Source organism: Protopterus annectens, chromosome 7.part0, assembly GCF_019279795.1.
Source record: "Protopterus annectens isolate FY-2018-M chromosome 7.part0, PAN1.0, whole genome shotgun sequence".
Lineage (NCBI taxonomy): Eukaryota > Metazoa > Chordata > Ceratodontiformes > Protopteridae > Protopterus > Protopterus annectens.
The window spans coordinates 557,325,308-557,346,643 of NC_056739.1; the positions used below are offsets into that span (position 1 = coordinate 557,325,308).

The following is a 21,336-nucleotide window of genomic DNA, read 5'->3' on the forward strand; positions in this document are numbered from 1 at the left end:
AATGGTATAGGTGGCTGCTTTTGTTTAGGATGCACAGGTGCAGAACACTTTTGAAGCCCTTAAGGATATTCAAGAGTGCTTAGAAGTTGGCCTTTGTGTATTTTGCCTACTGTAGGGTTAGTTAGAGTATTAGTTTGGCTGTCATAGAAAGGTGGACAGATGTAATCATGGAGGATAACACTTTAGGTATGGAACAGATTAATGCCATGTTAGTGAAAATCCCATCAAGGAAATTGTTTTCTCTACTAGGAAAAAATACCAACCATTCAAGAAAGATGGCATTAATAAAGTGACAAGAAGGACAATGTCTACATTTAAAAGTACCACGTTTTGATTTTCTTCCTCCTGTTATTATGTTGTGAACAAAGTTTCATTTTCTGTATGGCCTGGAAGTGGTAGTAGATGCAGTTTCAAATGTCATTTTTACATGTTCCTCACAAGTTTAGTTTATCTTGCAAAATGTTGGTTTGGTACATTTTGTATAGGCAAGGCAGAGTAAAGCCTACATCTGGGAACACAGAGATGAAATTAAGGGAAAGAATAAAGGAATGTCTTATGCAGATATATTCCCAAACAAACACAATCATTTTAAATGTATGTGCATTTGTGTTTTAAATAATGATTTTAGGAAAAAGGACGCAGGTGGTGTACTCTCCATTTTAGAAGCTAAATGATACAATACACCAGCTAGGCACATTCTTCTGGTTATGCATCAGCCAGACTCTGTCATTGACTCTAGTAATTTAGAAGAATAAATTTAATGAATTACTGAATTTTATTGCTTGCTTTGATTTCTGCTAAAATATCTGTCTAGAGCTATCCATCTGTATGTATATTTATGTGAGTGTGTGTATGTATGTATGTATTGTATATATGTATATGTATATGTGTATGCATATGTATGTATGTAAATATATTTCTATATATCTACATATATATATATATATATATATATATATATATATATATATATATATATATATATATATATATATACCACACACACACACACACACACACACACACACACACACACACACACACACACACACACACACACACATATTCCTTTTGAATGAATTACACTTCTCTGAATCATAAATGACTGAACAATTTGACCAGAACAATGTTTTTTTGCTTTCAAAACACCTTTATTGAATTATCACTTGTGACACAGGCAAGTTTGCCTTCATATAAAATTAGTCACACTATAATTAACATAACAAACATTTTACTTCACATATACTGCTATTTATCATATAACCTAAGGAACATCATATAAATTATTCAATTCCTGCCTTTTTTAAACAAGAAACATCTTTAAACCATCACTTACTACATAGGCAATCATGCATTTATACAAATGAAAACAAACCACATGACATAATCCTAGTTGCAGGCATTTTACATCACAAGCCATACTGAAACACTCACTTTTGCAAACACTATACATCACTTATAATCTACCCAATCGTTTTTAGTCAAACATTACATAGCTCATGTAAGTCCTGCAGCCTTTGAAACCTCATTCCGCCCTTCTGCGTGCTGTTCCCACAATTCCTATTTTTCCTATGTAGTATGTTTCTACCCTTTTCTAAAGATCTCATTTCCAGTTGTTTTATCACTGTTACTATATTCACTATTTCTAGTACAGTTGGTTTAGATTTTTATTTCCATTTTCTAGTAACTGCTTTTTTTGACAGCCACCATTATTAGACACAGCAAGGCCTTACCATGCCTAGGCAATTCCAATTCTGCATCATAGCTCAGAAAAATCATCTGCCTCATCAGACCCATCTGCCCTCCCAGCATCTCCAACAGTCCATCCTGCAGGGAATCCTTAAAGTTTTCCAATTCACTGAATTCCCAAAAAATATGTTCCCAATTACCTCTTTTTCCCCATCACACCTCCAACATTTGCTGTCTGCCTGAGGAAACATTTTGAGTCTAGTTGAGGTATAATAATATCTATGCCCACATTACCAGGCAAAAATCCTATATCTTCTAGATTTTGTTGCATATTTCGGACACATACATATATCCTCCCATTGTTTCTTTGTGAATTGCTTATCCAGACTCTCTTCCCAATCCTTTTTAACCTCCTATGATTGATTCTTATAGTTATCATGCAATATTTTATATGCTCTACTAATTATTCCTTTTTTTAATGGCAGTTTCTGTTCTAGATTCTACTAAAAACCCTACCAGTGCTGGTCTTTCATTTAGGACCCCCATATTTCTTTCTCTTTGCCTATACACTGATGCAAATCCCTAATAGGGAAGGCAGTCTCTAACCTGCAGTCCAAATAAATTCTTGGCATCTTCCCACTCTGTCATCTTTCCCTGTCTAGTTCTTTGCACCCAATACCTTGGTTCCTTCAATAAATTCCAGCCCCCTCTTGCCTATTGTCTGTGTCCCTAATTGCAGTCATCCCTATTGGCTGTCCAAAACTAAGTTTGATTGAAAACTCATTTCACAGAATCAAATTTGATTAAAACAACTTTATTATACCAAGCATACCTTAAAAAGTTTTTTCTTCTTTTTATCTTTTTTTTTTTTTTTTTTGCATGGGGGCTTTGCACCCCACAACCTTTGCTTAAATATCTTATTTCCAAAGTCACATTTCATGGAACACTTCATTTTATCAAACATACCTTAAAAAACCTCCTACACCCCCATATGAGGGACTTTGTCCCCCACATTCTCTATACTTAAATATAAAAACTCCTCAGATGCACAACAGTGGAGAAAAAAAATATGCATGCAGTGAATCATTGGTTCCATAAAAACACAAAACATAGCAACACTGATTCTCTGTAGACTTTATCATTTTCTGTCAGTTGTGATTCAGTCAAATGTGATTTCACTCAAAGAACACTACCATGTGTATATATATATATATATATATATATATATATATATATATATATATATATATATATATATATATATATATAAAATATAAAATACCGTATTTCTCCATAAATAAGACCTAACCAGAGAATAAGGTCTAGTATGGTTTTCCAGGGTGGTCATGATATAACAGTACAAAAAACAAAGAGCCAGCACAATTGACTTCAAAATCACTTTGTATTCATAAATACATACAGCAAACAAGACCAGTTTCGGCTGGATAAACACAACCTTCCTCAGTGTAAGAAACACAAACAAATAGTATGCTGTTTAAATAGTATAAAGCCATTTCCCATTGGTAGAATACTCATAAATATTCATTAAGCCCTGGTGGGAATAAACCCCCTAACTTGATGATCCACTTTCTTTCTTTATTATTTAGAATATTATGCCATTCAGTTTTATTAAGTCGGTTACCATGAATGACATCAATCACCATGAAATTGAACTGTGCAGTGGGATGCAATAAGTGATGTTTGTATAAATGATACGTTTTTGATATATTGAACTAAATATCATAGTATCCTGGATCAGTATAATAGAGTCTCATCACTTTCTATCTTTCAATTTGGTAGTAGCTATATTATGTCAGCATAGGGGGTTATATTTGGTTATGGCAATACATATATGTATACTATAAACTGGTGCGTTTGATTGTCTGATAGCACTGTGTAATTAATAACATATATGTTATTTCTTTATAATTCATTTGGAGTGGATTAATGTCTGTCCTGGTCCCTCTGGGTTCTATATGGCTATCCTTTTTTGGATAGGGTTATTGGATCTCAATTCAGCATATATTATATCTTAAGGCCTTTTTTTGGTCCGTTACTGCCTTAATGCTAGTAAGGTCCCCCAATTTCACATATTAGCTTGATTTGTATCATTTTTCATCTGGACCTTTGGTTTTTCTGTAGTTGTTGTGGACGCAGCTATTACATTTTTGGTGTCTTCTGCTGTTATTGTCCATTGTGGTTTTTAGTTGTCGTGGTTTATTTTTACAGTAACCATTATTGACAGCTATTGATATTTAGATTATTTTGATTGGACTACATTAGTTCAGTTTGATACCAATATTGACAGTATTGTGGTTATTAGTATGGATTTATCGAACCTTATTTCGGGTTTGGTTGCAGATAAAGATGACCTAGGGGTCTTTGGTTTAACCAATAATATTAATGGGAATATTCAACCTACTGAATTGGGTGGTTCAGAGTCATCGTGTCAAGTTTTGATTGATGACCTTAATAAACAGTTGAGGCAATTACGTGCTAATGTATGGCACAGTAAGCTCTTTAGGGCATACCAGACTGCTAATATCACCCCTAGGGGACTACGTATTCGTACTGTTCCACATGTCAACAATATGGATGAGGAGCTGACCAAAAATTGGTCCACAATACAACAGGAAGCCACTATGGCTTTTGTTATTGAATTGCTAAATTTTCACAACAGGGCTATTGATAGGGGCCTTGCAGGCATTACTGCTCTAGCGGATAAACTTAAGGTTTTTGAAAAGGAACCTTCCTTTGAAGCTAAATTGAATAAGGTAGCAGTTGACCTTAAAAAATATGATGCTGAATTGAAATCTAGGAAAATGAAGAAATTCAATAGGGACCAGGAAGATTACCTACGTGGAAATCCATTTTTATATCAGACCAAGCATGTGAGGTTTGACAATCCTCCAGCTTCTACCTTTAAACGCAAAAGACCTAGGTCCATTTTACAAAAAAATTATAATGGGACAACTTCATCTTGTGACGATACGTCGTCTGGCACAGACAATGAATCCCTGGCAGCATCCGGGTCACCCTCTCCCAAAAGAACACCGGGGGATGCCCCTTTAGGAGTAAACGGAGACGGGGGGGACGTAAACATCGGAAGGGTTCAAAATATTCAAGGCCTATTAGCAATGGCTCTGAAAAATTGAATGATGTGGATTCCAATAATGTGTTGAACTTGTCTGATGTTGTTTTATCCCCTACACATATCTCCATTTTGAATAAAGGTCTCAGTTTCATACCTGGGTTTCTGATTTCTGAGGATGCACTCGCTCAAGATGTAGTCAATTTCTGTAGATTGCTTAACCTAAGATTACATTTTGGTGATTCTGGTTATAATATAGACCATGGTAAATTTACTTACCATAAATCCAGTTTTGTACCACCTATGCATGACACAGTCCACCTATTTTTGAATAGTGTGCTCAAGGATCTACACTACTTCAGTTCTGATGCTGTTGTCAAATATAACAATGTATCCCCTATGGAGAGGCAGGCTATATGTGATTTACAGAATAACAAGGACATTGTTATTACTACAGCTGATAAGGGTGGGGCTGTGGTTGTGCAAAACTGGACGGATTATGATAAGGAGGCTCGGAGACAGCTTTTTGATACCAGATACTATTCTTTTATGTCTGTTGATCCGACTTCAAGATTTGTTAAATGTATAAAGTGTTTTCTTGTTGATGCCAAGGATCGTGGTATCATTAACAATGAAGTCTTTTAACATTTGTCTATAGTGGATTCCCATGCACAATATATTTACTTTTTACCTAAAATCCACAAGAGTGTTGATAATCCTCCGGGCAGACCCATAGTATCTGGCAAGGGCTATGTTACTGAGCCTCTGTCCATGTTTTTGACTAAACATTTGAAACCATTATTACCATTCATTAGATCTAGGTTAAAGGATACTACTAACTTTCTACAAATAATATCTGATACACAACTTGAACCTGATTGGTTCTTATGTACATTAGATGTGAGTGCACTCTACACGAACATACCACACCAGGCAGGATTGAAAGCGTTGGCACATTGGCTAGATGTTGCTAAACTGTATTCTCCATTGTTTAATTCTTTTTTGATTGATATGGCCAGATATGTCCTGACATGTAATGTATTTAATTATAAAAATCTGTGTTTCTGGCAAATTAAAGGTACAGCTATGGGGGCATCTTTTGCCCCCATATATGCTGACCTTTTCATGGCTTATGTTGAGTCAAATATTATTTATGATGTTTCCAGAAACGCCTTTTTACAGAATATGGACATATGGAGGCGATACCTAGATGATGTGTGGTTGGTTTGGAGGGGAAATGAATCTGGACTGGTTGATTTTGTTTCTTATCTTAATACAAATGAATGGGGACTGACATTCACTGAACATCATGATAAAAATAACATCACCTTTCTGGACGTCCTTATACATAAGCTACCAGATGGCACTTTGGATAGTGAAATGTTTAGAAAGTTCCCACAATATAATTCAGTCCTACATGCTTCCAGTTACCATCCACCACACATCACTAGGAATATTCCCAAATCACAGTTTATAAGGGCCAAACGTATCTGTTCCAAGACACATACATTTTGTTTGAATGAGAGAGACCTAACGGACAGATTCATACAACGAGGCTACCAGGTTGGTAACATCACAATGGCTAAAAATCAGGTACATAACATGGATAGGTCAGAATTACTTCAATTTAGGGATAAAACTGCTGTTACATCTACTACACTAAGATTTGTCACTACCTATGCTCGTAACACCAATTGTCTTTTGGACAGTGTCCATAGGAATTGGAACATTCTTCAATCTGATAATAATATTGCTAATTTTATCCCAAACAGATGTATCTTCTCATATAGGAATGGAAAAAATCTGAAATCCTATTTCAATCATTATAAGCACTGTGATACCAAATTCCCCATACACAAACAGACCACACTGTCAGGCAAAGCCTTATATGGATGTTTTCCATGTGGTCACTGCTCGAATTGTAGATTTGTGACTACAGCCAAGGCTTTTTCTAGTAGAAATTGCTCCAGGGTTTATGATGTAGGCTTTTTTGCCAATTGTAGCAATGATTGGGTTGTTTACCTTGCTACTTGCCAATGTGGAGCTTTCTACATAGGACAGACGTCTCGTTCATTAAGATCACGGATTTCGGAACATATAAGCAACATTAAACATAAAAAAATCACACATGCTTTATACAAACATTACTTATTGCATCCCACTGCACAGTTCAATTTCATGGTGATTGATGTCATTCATGGTAACCGACTTAATAAAACTGAATGGCATAATATTCTAAATAATAAAGAAAGAAAGTGGATCATCAAGTTAGGGGGTTTATTCCCACCAGGGCTTAATGAATATTTATGAGTATTCTACCAATGGGAAATGGCTTTATACTATTTAAACAGCATACTATTTGTTTGTGTTTCTTACACTGAGGAAGGTTGTGTTTATCCAGCCGAAACCGGTCTTGTTTGCTGTATGTATTTATGAATACAAAGTGATTTTGAAGTCAATTGTGCTGGCTCTTTGTTTTTTGTACTGTTCTGTGTGGAGCCTGGCATTTGCCTACGTGCAGGGGACCTTTTTTCCTGATGGTCATGATATAAGCCTAATCCAAAAATAAGCCCCAGTTAAGATCATCAGCAACACATGACAGACATGTTGAATTATAAAATAATATTATTGACACCTGTTGACTGAGATTATCGTACTCTGCTTGCCATTTTTGGACCATTCGGACACCCAACTTCTTCTCTTTGCAGAAAGTCATAAGATTCTTTCCCTGGGAGTCCTCCATGATTCTTACTGTAACCCTAATCCTCACTCTCACTTGTCGTTTGAGATCCTTGGCCCATAAACAGTGGCAAGTGTACTTTGATTGGTCAAAGTACAGACAATGCACATATAACATCAGCACTTGAAACCGAATGGCTGTGGTGTCTTCTTCACCTTCGCCATTTTGTGTTGCAACTCTTGTCTCATAAGTCTTCAATTAACCCCCCCCCAGACAAGATGAGGGCAAAAATAAAGAGCTATTCCGCTGAGTACAAAAAAGGAATCATGGAGGATTCCTGGGGAAAGAATCTGATGGCTTTCTGCAAAGAGAAGAAGTTGGATCTCCAAATGGTCCGAAAATGGTGTGCAGCATATGATAACCCTAGTCAACAGGCCAACGTGGGAAATGCTAAGAAGTGCAAGCATGTATCAGGTCGGCAACCATTATTTCCTGAGCTGGAAGACATCATCGGTGAATGGATTACTAACAGAAGAGCAAAGGCTTTGGTTGTGTGCAGGGCTGATATTCAAGCATTTGCCCTTGCAATGGCACCAGTTAGAAATATCCCCAGAAGAACTCAAAGCATCACAACACTGGCTGGACGGCTTCCTTCAGCAATATGAACTGTCTCTAAGAATATCAACAACACTGTTCAAGTTGGAAGACACTGAAGTTATTAAACATGCACTTGCATTCAAGTCCTTTGTTGATGGCATCGACTTTTCTAAATACCAACTCTCCAACATGACTACTATGGATGAAACTGCAGTGTTTATGGTCCAACAATTGATCAGAGGGGTGCCTCATCTATTACCTGTATTTTGGCAATTTGTCTAGATAGAAAGAAAACCCCACCTCTAATCATTAGTAAGGGCAAGAAAGATAAGATTGAACGTGTTTCAGGCATTTACATTCTTGAAACCAAAAAAGCCTGGTGCACACAAGCATTTATAAGGATTGTTTTGCTAGGTGGCGAAAGAGGTCTGCTAGTCTGGGATTCAGCCAGCACTCACCGTGCTAAAGACATGAAAAAATTCCTTGCATGGAGAAGAATAGATTAAATAATGATTCCAGCAGGAATGACTGCCTATCTCCAGACTCTTGATATTGCAATAAACAAGCCATTCAAGGATCATTTGCGCATGGAACTCAATGACTAAATTGAAAATAGAAAAGAGAGAAATTAGCGTGGAAACTTTGTAAAGCCTAGCCTACAAGAGGTTGTGACTTGGGTGAAAAATTCATGGGATAAAATCACTGAGAGCTGTGTTGCCAATGCACTATGAGCAGGCTACTTGGACAAGCAATGCTCATTTAAGGAGAGTTCTTTTGCTAGGCATGACAGATTGGGGCCAATGGTTCTACAGGAAATGGAGTCACAAGAATTTCAGGCCAGAATTCAGGGGTTGGAGACTTATGACAATGTTCCAGAAGAAGATGACATGACTATATTTGAATAACTTTTCTATTATCGGGGAAACAGAATGGATTGTTTTTGCTTTTAGCTGCCAGCAAGCTCTTGTCAGTTTTTTTGACTTTATTGTATTAAGGTAATGTTTCATTATCAAGGGGTAATTACAAAGTAAGGCCACTAGTTTCCAGACTTCATTTTTATGACTGTCATCATTCTTCTCTTACAGTTTGAGTAAGGAATAAAGAAATCATCTCTAAATCAGACCAACAGTTTCCAAAACCAAGAACAAAAACGAACCACAACCTCGGAACACCCAAATAATCCTTCACTTTATTGTAGTACACGATGCAAAATCTCACTTTAGGCAAACAATAAATCAAGCGCTTTCGCCTGATATATATCAGGCTTTTTCAAGACAAAGTATACAACGGATGTGCTCACATTTAAATACTAGTGACAATAAAACCTTAATTGGTTAATAACAATTATAAAAACAATTATAAAAACTAATGAGTGCATTTTAAAGTGCTAGTGCTTTCTAGTATAAACTATACGATCACAGTTAGTAAGCTGTTGTAAACGCTTTGATAGAAAACTTTAAACAGAACTTATTAAAGGATCAGACAACATAAAGTTGAATAAACCACATCCTTTAAATAACATACATTTGTCCGTTTTATGAGTGTCAATTAATACTAAAAAACCAAATACATATGCACTCCTACAACTTACAACCTAATAAGTCTGTGAAAGCCTTGTAAATCAAATCAATACAGACTGTTTTTTAAAATGCTCAACTAAATGTGCCTAAATAGGCCGAATGAATTAAAAGCCATAAGAGTCTCTGAATACTTTAAAAATCATTTAGATAAAATTGATACACAAAATATGTATAAAGAGACTACAAAATACATGCAAACATTTCATTGTTGATGTGACCATAACGCTCGTGGGAAATAGGCTACCATACTGAATTGGAAAATGGGAATATCAATAGTATAAAAAGTATAAAAAGCAGACAAATTTAACATATTTACCTATAATGTCTAATCTTAAAGAAATCATCACCACTCAAAAAGTGGCAGTTAGTCACCTGTTTTATTCCCCTCCTCCAATAGACATGTATTGAGATTTTTCTGCACTTTCTATTAAGCATGAAATATTGCATTGTGAAAGCCAAGGAGTAGATATTCTGAAGTTGAAATATTTGTTGCACTGTTTATGTAGAATTCTCACACAACTGTTAATGCATAACCTAGAACTGTTGCCCAATAACAGAAAAGTACCAAATAAATGTCAATTTGTGTACATGAATAAATGTCGATTTTTGTACATGAATAAATGTCGATTTGTGTACATGAATAAATGAATAAATGTAGATTGTTGTATGGGGGGGTAAATAAGGTATCCCCTGATAATAAACCCTAATGCGTATTTTGGCGGGGAAAAAGTATAAGACCCGGTCTTATTTTCAGGGAAATATGATATATATATATATATATATATATATATATATATATATATAATTGAGTGTGTGTGTGTAAAATATAGTAGATATACACTACCATTCCTTTTGAAATTAACTCTCCTTTCTAATCTCCACAGTAACACCTCTACTACATTACACTTTTATATCTAAACTTGCAAAATTTATCCTAACTTATCACTTTTTACTCTGATAACCTTTTCTCTGTTCTTCCTTTTCTACTTTCCACATCTTGCAGCTATCTAAATATATTATGCTGCTTGCTCTCATCTCCTCTTCATATTCTCACTACTTCCTGTTTTTTATTTCATCTTCTTTTTTTCAGGTCTGTCTGTATTAACTAGGTCACTGTGTTCATATTTTTCTCCTTTTGGAAATGTAACATGTTAAATATTTATCTGTTGTTTCTTTTCTCAATATTGATTGTTGATGTTCTAACTAGGATTGTAATTCTTTTGTTGTTGCTGTTGTCATTATTATAGTTTACAACTCTTAACTGCCTATAGATTCATAGATTCATAGATTAGTACTAGGCTAACTGGCAAACCCTGCACTTTGTGTTTGTAAGGCAAACAATATATAATTGGGAATCTGAGATTTATACTGATTCACCCCGCTTCTAATTGAAACCATTTATTATTTAGGTTCATAGATTAGTACTACTAAAAACTGCCCTTGCAAGCCATTTTAAGCTTAGCCAATTATCCCTTGTGAGACTCAAACCCTGCACCTTGTGTTTGTAAGGCAAACACCTTTACCATTAGGCCACCCTATGATGCTATTGATTTATTTTGTGTACACCTCAGCTCTTTCTCATGTGTATTGTATGTTTCTCAGTCCCCACAGAAAATGAGCTCTTAACTTGGTCAACAAAATTTAAATTTATTTTTGTGTAGTTGGGTGTCTGTGTATGCTAAAGTTGTACTCTTTTCTGCTACAGCTTGTCACACCTTTGTTCTTGCACCTTCATACTCTGACAAAATGGTTTTGCTTCTTGCACTTGATCTATGTCTACCCTTTTAGTGGCCATGAAACTTATATAAGTACTGGCTGCTAAAATATCTGTATTCCATTTTTTTACGTTTCTGGCTGAATTCCTTTTATTAAATTCTTTATTTTCATCAGCAGTTACTTCACACTGTCAGCCATGTTAATAATTTCTACCTTGCATTCCTTGGCCTTTTTATTTTGCTTCCCTCACATTTCTAGGGCTCTTATAAAGTTCAGAAATTTCTGTATAGTTATGTCAGGCACTGGTAATGTCTTTCTCCTTGCCTGAGGACCATGATAGTATGAGCTCATTGGAAGGGTTTCTGGTCTATTGCAGTACATGCATGTAGATTCATAGGAATCAAATTTGACAAAAAAAAAAAAACTTTATTAGATTAACATACCATAAAATGCACACACACACACACACACACACACACACACACACACACACATGCACACACACACACACACACACACACACACACACACACATATATATATATATATATATATATATATATATATATATATATATATATATATATATATATATATATATCACCCCTTACTACAACAATAGAGGAAAGAGAAAAATAAAACACCTAGTGAATCACTCCGGATGCACAAATATATTTCATAACAAACTTGATTAGAGTAAACATGCCTTACTTCTGAATTTGTTTATATCAAAGTGTTCATTTTTACTGGGAACATCTCTTGGCATCTTTGTGTGTATGAGCTGTTATTATATTGTTCTTAATGCTTTGCTTTTGTTTTTTACTTTCTTATTTACTACAGTTAATTTAAAAATTTGGTGTCCAAGTTAAGTTTCTTTGCTTTTTCTATGTAGAAAATAAGTGATGATAATGATTTCAGCTATATGTAACAATAAAATAGTCATCTTGTTAAAATAAACTTTTAAGGCAGTTACTTTCTTAGTCACCATTTTATGTGCTGCAATTCAGAGTTGCATAAACATGTGACATGAATCATTGCAGTTCACTCTTTGAGGCTAGTATTTTAAAATCCACATTGACAAGTCAACACAAAAATAGTTTTCAATATTATGACCCAGATCCATATATTTTTGTGAACCCTGCTAAATGGCTGCCTTACACATATGATCATTAATGCAACCCCATCTTTTCTCAATCCTCTAATACTGATTGCATATCTCCTTGCCAGAATGTTAATATTCATGCATGATCTTACCAAGAAGCTATTTCTTAGTAAGCACAAAATATTTTGGCATATCTTAACATCTTTTCAATAAGCTTCCTTTATCCACTGTGCCCATATCATTAACCTTGCCCATGTATAATCAAAACATCTGTCTTATCAAATTTGTCTAATCCCACTGATGCCCTTCCAGATAGACTTGGATAGCATGAAATGGAAGCTTAACTGCTTCCCTTCCAGATGCATGAAATGGAAGCTTAATTGCTTCCCTTCCAGATGCAGTTGTGCCAACCTCTCTGCCTAAAAACAGAAGGAATGGACCAATTAGAAAGACTTGCATGCCAAATAATTACCTCCATTTTACCTTGCAACTCTTTGACCACCTTGCTTTCTTTATATTATTTAAACAAATGTCTAACAGTCTGCAGGAAAGAAATGACATCCATCTACCTACCCCACTAATTCACCTCAGCTGAAGAGGTAGGTCTGAAGTCCATTTATTGCTGAAGGAACTGCTTACTAAATGGCTTTGGTTAACATCTACCTTCTCAGGGATTCATTCAAAAGCAGCTACATCTGCTACCATTCTAAATCCTTCACTGACAGTATTATAAATGCCTTATATGGGCACCACATTTTTTAATTATGCATGTGCATCCACTTAACTAGGCACACTAACTCTGTCTTCCTTTTGGACAAACTAACTCTTTCTTCCCTCACCCTAATAAAGATGCTACTGCTTACCAAATTGGTCATTTTTGGAAGTCCTCATCCAGATAATTTGCTTGTGATTTGCAATTAAGACATTGCCAAAATTAAGGACTGAGGGCTTGCTAATCCTTCACTCCCCAAAATATCACTATTTCAAAATGCTTCATAATGTAATATGAAACAGGACCACCAGTTTAGTATAGGAAAAGTAGTCATTACTAACTCTGCTGTGACCCCAAGACAGCATCACTCAGAATTTGTTTCTAGTCTACCAAATATATCCAAAAATGTCTAACCCCTTACTTCCCGTGATGAAATGCAGTACTGCTAAGGCCAGAAGGGCAAAACTTGAGGCAACAAAGTGTAAAGTGTCAGCACCAGGCCGACAGACTTTCTCATTCTTATGCTTATAACTCACTCACAAAGGCTTCACAGGCCTCACCAGCCCAGTTATAAGCCTTCCTGGTACTAGGACTTCACAACCCTTTCATCAATAGACCTTCTCGCCTACCTTCAACTTCAGCACCTCCTAAGGAAAACATTATCAAAACTGTTCTGCTTCTGGTACCAAGGCCTGAAACCTGCAGATGCGATGTTGAGAATAAATAGTCAGCTACTCCTTTGCTTGTTATTTATAACTTTCAGAAAAGAACATGTTAATACTCAAGTTGTGTGACACAAACCTTTCCAGTATAGCTTTTATTCTAGCTAATTTAACTGACCTGTTAACCAGTGTTTAGACCACCAGCTGGTTATCTGAGAAAAGCTCTCTTGTAACAGATTGTCAGCTCACACCACTGTAGTTGCCCTAATGGACATGAATTCCAAAAATATAAGTTGATACACGAGCAAAAGAGATAAACATGTTGGACTTATATGGTCCTTCAGTACTAGCACACAGATTGAAAATTAGTCATGGTCATACCCAGTAACATAAACAGGATTAAATTAGTTAAAAGACAGCATGAAAAGAGTGACCAATCTTGACTACAGTCAGTTCCCATTTGTACATGGTTTGACTTCAGACAAATTGATAAGTTTCATTTTCCTTTTGGGTAAGTCCTCAAAAAGAGGAACCTCTGGCAAACCTGGCTGAGCTACTTGACTAACTAGTTAATTAGCAAGCTGATTGAACAATCAATAAATTATTCAGTCATATAATGGAACAACTAACTAGGAAGGGCTGCACTGAAGATATCACTGTCATGGTTAGAACCTCCAAAGTAATATGAATTTATAACCACTGATGAAAATAAAACTTTAATAAACAGAGATTAAAAAGGGATTGGAATCAGACAGAAACCAAATGCAGACAAACATAAAAATAAATCTATATTAGAAAAATTAAGCATTGTGAATAATGAGGAAATAATATTAAATCAATGAGAACCACAACTCACACTTTTACTGGTATCCCCGAGTTATATTAATTTATGTCACAGAATCCATAACAAATATTAAGAAAAAAAACAGGATTTGGAATAGCACTAAAACAGTATGTACAGTCTAAGAAGAGATAGCAGCATAATATAAGATGCCATATTTGAGCTTGTTAGGTATATCAGGTCTACAAACAAAATAATAAATGAAACCTAAACCATTATTCTTAATGAATACTATTTTATATAAATGAACTTTATACCAGTTAAAAAATAAGCATGATTTTTATTAAAACCTAAGAGAAATAGGAATATGAATTCAGCCATCATTTAGAAACTTAAACTTAAGAACTACATTTAAACTTCTAAACCCAGTATCGTGTAGTTTCAATACATGAAGAAAAAAAAAACAATATATTACCTTCAATATTTAAAGTGGCAATCACTTTTAGGTTGATGTTTGAAAAGTAACTGACATCACAAACATAATCCCCTTCATCCTTGGGTAAAATGTTGCCAAGTGCCAGGGAAGCATTCCCTCTCTCCAGCTCATCCACAGAAAGCCATGCCCTTGTGCTATTATACAGAATGTTATCCTCAAATCTGGCCACATGACTTCCCTGGAATTCCCACTGTACCACAAGATGATTCAAATCCATTGTTTCTGAATCCATATTGAAGTAGCACGGCAGCAGTACCACTGACCCCTGATTGGCTGTAACTAGGGAGCCACGTGCGATTATGTTTGGTGTGCCATCTGCAAGAGCAAAAATAACAGTTCACTGTTAAACCGCATAATAAATGGTATCTTTCCACAACATCTGCTAATTTGCATTGATACTGAAAACGTTATGGCTAGAAAATGAATTAGGGTAAAACGTACTTGAAAATACAGCTCTAATGTAATAACAATATAAAATAAGCAGAGAAATCATACAACATCAATATGCTATAACGAAAAATAATTCATTTAAATTATGCAAGACATTTATGAGTAAAATATACAGTTAAACATGGGATGGTTAGCAGTACAGTATGTGAGCAGTAATACCTGTCAGGATTAGACATTATTGGGAAATACCAGACCACCCAAGGTTGTTTTGTGGTTTAATACCACAGGTAGAGGGCTTACCAATCTGTTATTTCCACTAATACTCAACCTTAAAACCATTTGGGCTACTATGCATATTTATATTTGTTTTATTATTAGTGTATATATACTTTTGTAGTTTGAAAAATAACACAAAAACGTCTACAAATTAGAGAGTAAGGAAATGAAACTTTTGATTGAAATCATTTTTTGTTAATTTTTGTTCTAAAATAAATATATGAAAAATTTTAATACACTCAATATGCGTGATTATCACCAGAATGATAGCAGTGATGGCCAAACAAAGAAAAAAGTTCCAGTGCAGCCAATCTATAAGTCTGCATCAGCCACATGTTGGATAAAAGTTAGCTTGTGGTAGAAAATGTAAAAAATGCATTTTATAGCATTGTTTGGTTAATTCAGAACATAGTAAACTCTCACAAAAACATTATGTAGAAGTAGTATTCAAAATATGCATGAAGAATTGGGGCATACTCTTACACAAGGAAGTAAGACAATCGCAGTTATAATAGAAAAGGCACAAGTCTGGAGGGAGCTAAACAATATGAATTAAACACAGCTCATATTCTCCAATCTGGTACCTTCTGCTTTACATCAGTTCAGTGAAAGCCCAAGTTACAGGTAATATTCCGCTTATAAATTCGAAAATCTCTTATATAATTCATTAAAAAATTAATAAATAAATGAGTAATAACTGCTGGCACATGCAGATTTGCAACAAACACACGCACACACACGCACACACACACGCACACACACACACACACACACACACACACACACACACACACACACACACACACATAAAAACATTAAAGTACTGTGGTAAGTTAAAATAAAAGCCATAAAAGTAACAATATGGCAAGCACCATGCATAGCACCTCACTGTGTCTTTCATGACTGCAGCAGGTAGTAGCAGTAAGATAGCACAGGAATAGCCCCGCAAAGCTGAAATACTATTAAAATGTACCTGCACAATATTATCATTACTTTGCTGGCCTACTGACAAAATTGCCTGTCTTTATGTTCTTTACTATAACCTGGGTAGAACGGGAGATATGGTTGTGTTCCATGAATAATAAGATGGTGCCAAACGATTGTTTACATATGAGCTGGAACACAAATTTTGTGACATAAGTAGCCAGTTTTGTGTTTAGCGGGGTACCCCTGTGTAGGGCTCCAAACAGTTTCCCCTCTGCATGTGGTTTGAGCCCCTCATAAACAGAAAATGAATGGTGATTCAGCAGCACTAATATGTGTAGGTTTGCATTACATAATATGCATAGGTTTGCATTACATAATATGTGTATGTTTACATTACATAATATGTGTGGGTTTGCATTATATAATATGCGTAGGTTTGCATTATATAATATACATAGGTTTGCAATACATAGTATGGGTAGGTTTATATTACATAATATGTGTAGGTTTGCATTACATAATATGTGTATGCTTGTATTACATAATATGCGTAGGTTTGCATTACATAATATGTGTAGGTTTGCATTACATAATATGTATACATTTGCATTACATAATATGCATAGGTTTGCATTACAGTTAAAGCTGGCACTCCCAGCATTTAGCATTATAATTTCAGTACATTACTAAGATGTGCCTTTGAAGAAATTTAGTTTCAATAGTACCACTGTAGAAATTTAGTTTTATAATAGATGTATATTATTAAGCCGTGCCTGCACTGAGGTTCATAATCCACAGAGCAGGGACCTGATTACAGAATCTGCTGAGGCCAGTTGTTTGACATAAGGGGAGCTTATCCTTGAAAAGTAAAATAACTTTGTGTGTAACAAAAGGCTGCTTTAGTTCTAGCAGCTAGTGTATGAGAACATGCAAGTATGTACCAGACATGAGGAAAACATGTACAATAATGATGGGACGTACGGTGAGTGTTCTTTCTCTAGCAACTTGACATATGAGAGAATAAACTGTAATTGTGCATTTTGAGAAGGAATCAGCAGCTAGAGAGGTAGAAAACATCAAGTTTCTATTGCGTGAATTGACTCCTTATTCAAAATGTAAAATGCTCGCTTATCTTCATGCCCAAATAAATTTTTTGCCCGATTGCAAGTCGACCAGACGTTTTGTTTGCCATTGCGAGTTGCAGCTGGAGGGCTTCCAGTTATGAACAGATGAGGGTGTCTTTTCTTTGAGAGTGACTCTGAGTATGCAATAAGATATTACATCTTCTGTAGCCTGCAAGTCATACCTCTCAACCTCTTATTGGAAGAAATCTGCACAAAACCAAACATAACTGGGGGACAAAGGTCTAAAAATAGGCACATATTTATATATTGTTCATATAAATTAAAAAAGCTGATAGAATAATCGGTTTTGCGTTAACAAACATTTTATGATGGTTTTGAGGTCTGAAACTCAAATGTCTGTCTTTATTCAGTGACTATAATCCCCAGAGGTTTGCCAGAAAAATTACAAATTTTATGAGAAATACACCAAAAATACAAGGTAAAAATATGGACATTCTGCAAAAAATCGGGGTAGTTTAGATGGGTGTGTCAAATACTTTTTAAACCCCACAATATACTGGGCTTCTTTTAGTTTATAAATATTGTGTAATATATTTTTTGAATCTGTTTCTCTTAGTTTCATGTCTCCTTCTCTGTCTGTATAGTCTGTGCTGTGCTGCAACAGAATATTAATGTACCCTTTAGGAACTTTAGATGTCCAGTGTGTTTCTGAATCCCATTTTCTAATGTGAAATAAGACAGTAATCTGCAGAGGAACAACACTGAAACTTTACCCGTCCCTCACTGTTTGTGTACACAGTATGAGCAGAAAGATGAGTTTCCCAGAATATCCTGGAAGATAGCAGTTGATATACCATCATAAGAATTGTGTGATCTTATTAATCCAGTCAGTGGCTAAGAAAACTACCCCAGGACACCAGGATGGTAAAACTGTGTAACTCCTAGGTCAGTCATTTTCTCAGATTATGTAGGTCTCTTGGAATTCTCCTTCACAAACAGTACAAAATATAAATAAGATCCTTTCTCACAAACAGTTTGATAAGCTTTGTTCACGATATATTTTGCAGTATAACAATCTGTACTGTGTTACTGATGTTTGAGTATTGAAACCTTCTTTATTATACATGCTCAACAACTGACATCAAAAAAGTAAAAATAAATTGAAAGTCTACGATTATAGTATGATGACAATAATACATGCCAGTAGTAGTGGATCTGTAGAACTTATTTCTCTTTGCTTGTATATTTGATTTGAGGGAAAAAAAGCTCTTGTTTCCACTTGCTCATCCAGAAGTTTGATGGAGGAAGATGTGGAAAGAATGGTGCAGATGATACTCTCAGTGCAGAGTCAGACAGGAATCATAACAGCTCCTTACCCTTCAGGTCAGGTGGTCCGTCCTTCAACTACACACCGTCTTCAAGTTCCTCCTCTGATTCCTTTGGTTGCTTCAGAGTCCCTGGATCCAAGCATTCTGGGTCCTTCTGGCTCGAATCTGAAGATAACATTATCTTCGGATCCAAAGCTTACTTTGAGTGCTCCAGTTCAGTCAAATCAGGAGGGCTCTTGGAGATGAAGCTTCTCTGACAGATCCAAGGCATTGGAGTTGACTCCAAAGTTGTTGGAGTCATCTCTTCACCTTGGAGTCTTGACACTGGATAGCTTGGCTCTGGCATCCTTCTCGGGTAAATTGCTTTCAGTGCAGGGGAGGGCAGTGACCCAGAATCTTGCCTTCTTGGTGCCAGCGTCTTCTCTCTGTCAGGGAAGATCAGCCTTCAAGGTTGTGAAGAACATGTTTTCTGCTCTGGAAGAATGGATAGATCCACCCATCTCAGATCTTCAATCTTCTGCCTTGATGTCTCTGCACTTGGAGCTTCATTATTCTTTACCACAGAGACAGGCAGTCTGAGACCCCCAGGCTTAAATCAGGGTATTACAATTTCATCCAATACCTCCTAGGAATGTCCCACTAAAAAACTCCCTAGGAACAAGAAGTGTAAGAGGAAGCATTTGAACTCTCCACAAGAGTCTGTCATGGAGGACACGGATTTAATGAAGGTGAAGGGTCCCCCACGATCACCTCCTGAAGATGTCTCATTTGGAGGCATTCTTGAGATCCTAAGACAGAGAGGTGGTTGGATGCCCAGCAACATTTCATCTGAGAAGTCGGTATTCCTGGAGGCTTTTGGTACTGGCCCGTCTAACTCCTGGGTTACTCCACCCACTGACAAGCTTATTGATTTGGTTTCTTGTCAGGCATGGAAGGAATCTGGCACAGGTGAATCCATATCCAGGAGAACAGGCAAGATTCTGATACCACCTTCAGACAAGGAGGTTTGGACTAAATGGGTGCCCATCATGGTGGCAGCCACCAAAAAGGAACTTCCTGAACAGAATTCTACTGTTCATCCCCCTAATAGGGAGTCTAGGGTAATGAACAAGTTTGGAAAGTGTGTCTATGCTTCAGGCACCTTCTCCGTAATGTTGCCAAATTATTTGGCACATTATATAAGGTTGCAGAGAGATTTGATTAAGGAACTCTCAAATACCCTCTCAGAGTCCATTTCTGCAGAGGCCCAATCACCCTTGACTTCTCAGTTGGCTACCCTAAAATCTATTTCAAATTCATCCATAACGCTTATTTCACACATAGCCAAAGGTGCCTCACAGGCTGCGGGTTCAGGCATTTCCATTAGGAGACATGCCTGAATGCACTTACGTGACTTTGCAGAACTTTCTTGCGAGGCACTCTTCTTTTGAGACCCCTGTTTAAGGACCCATCTCCTCCATGGGATCTCAGTTTGGTACTGCAGGGTTTGATATATTCCTCCTTTAAACCAGCAGCTAAATGTGAGCTTAAGTATCTTACCTGGAAAACTGTTCTTCTAGTGGCTATTACCTCTGCTTAATGAGTTTCAGAGATTCAAGCTTTGTCTTCAAAACCTCCATACTTGATCTTTCACAAGGATAGAGTGACGCTATGAACAAATGCCTCCTTCCTTCTCAAGGTGGTGTCAGAGTCTAATATCAATCAATCTATTAATTTACCAGTATTCTTTCTAGGAAACAGAACATTTACCCCCAGGACTGCCCCATGTACTGCTAATGGACAGAGACAGCTGTTAAATGCTTTAACCCATGCACGGGTCCCCTCAAATTATCTACAGTACAATCCTAGTTATTCTCATTAGGAGTAATATATAATTATCAACCACAGGATAGGTAAGGCCAGTCTATAACCAAATGGGATAGGTTATTTCGAGCATAAAAAGGGAAATTGGCTAGATTTAAAATGGCCCACAGGGGCAGCTAGCATGGTACTTACCAATGAGCCTATTAACAATAGCATACAATTTTTGCTTAAATCAGTTCAACAACTATGAACAATTTAAAAGCACCATGTTAAATGTAGTACAAAACCTACTGTATTGCCCATTAAATGATAGTGCCATTTCTCTATGATACTTCTGTGAATTGCTGCTCTGGAGTTTTTTACATTTTACCATAATTTTTGTTTTCCTCGCAGTGTTTGAATTTCTGTTCCATAACTTAGC

At 36.2% G+C, this 21,336-nt stretch overlaps 1 protein-coding gene across 4 annotated transcripts in view; it reads right to left on the reverse strand.

The window, feature by feature from the left end:
• The window catches only part of LOC122806592 (basement membrane-specific heparan sulfate proteoglycan core protein-like), a 1,657,353-nt gene that overhangs the window by 728,314 nt on the left and 907,703 nt on the right, over positions 1–21,336 (reverse strand). For all 4 annotated transcript variants that reach the window (XM_044077142.1, XM_044077143.1, XM_044077144.1 and 1 more), the window contains one exon: positions 15,086–15,421. In XM_044077142.1, the coding sequence (XP_043933077.1) occupies positions 15,086–15,421 (336 nt within the window). The remainder of the gene's footprint in view (positions 1–15,085; positions 15,422–21,336) is intronic.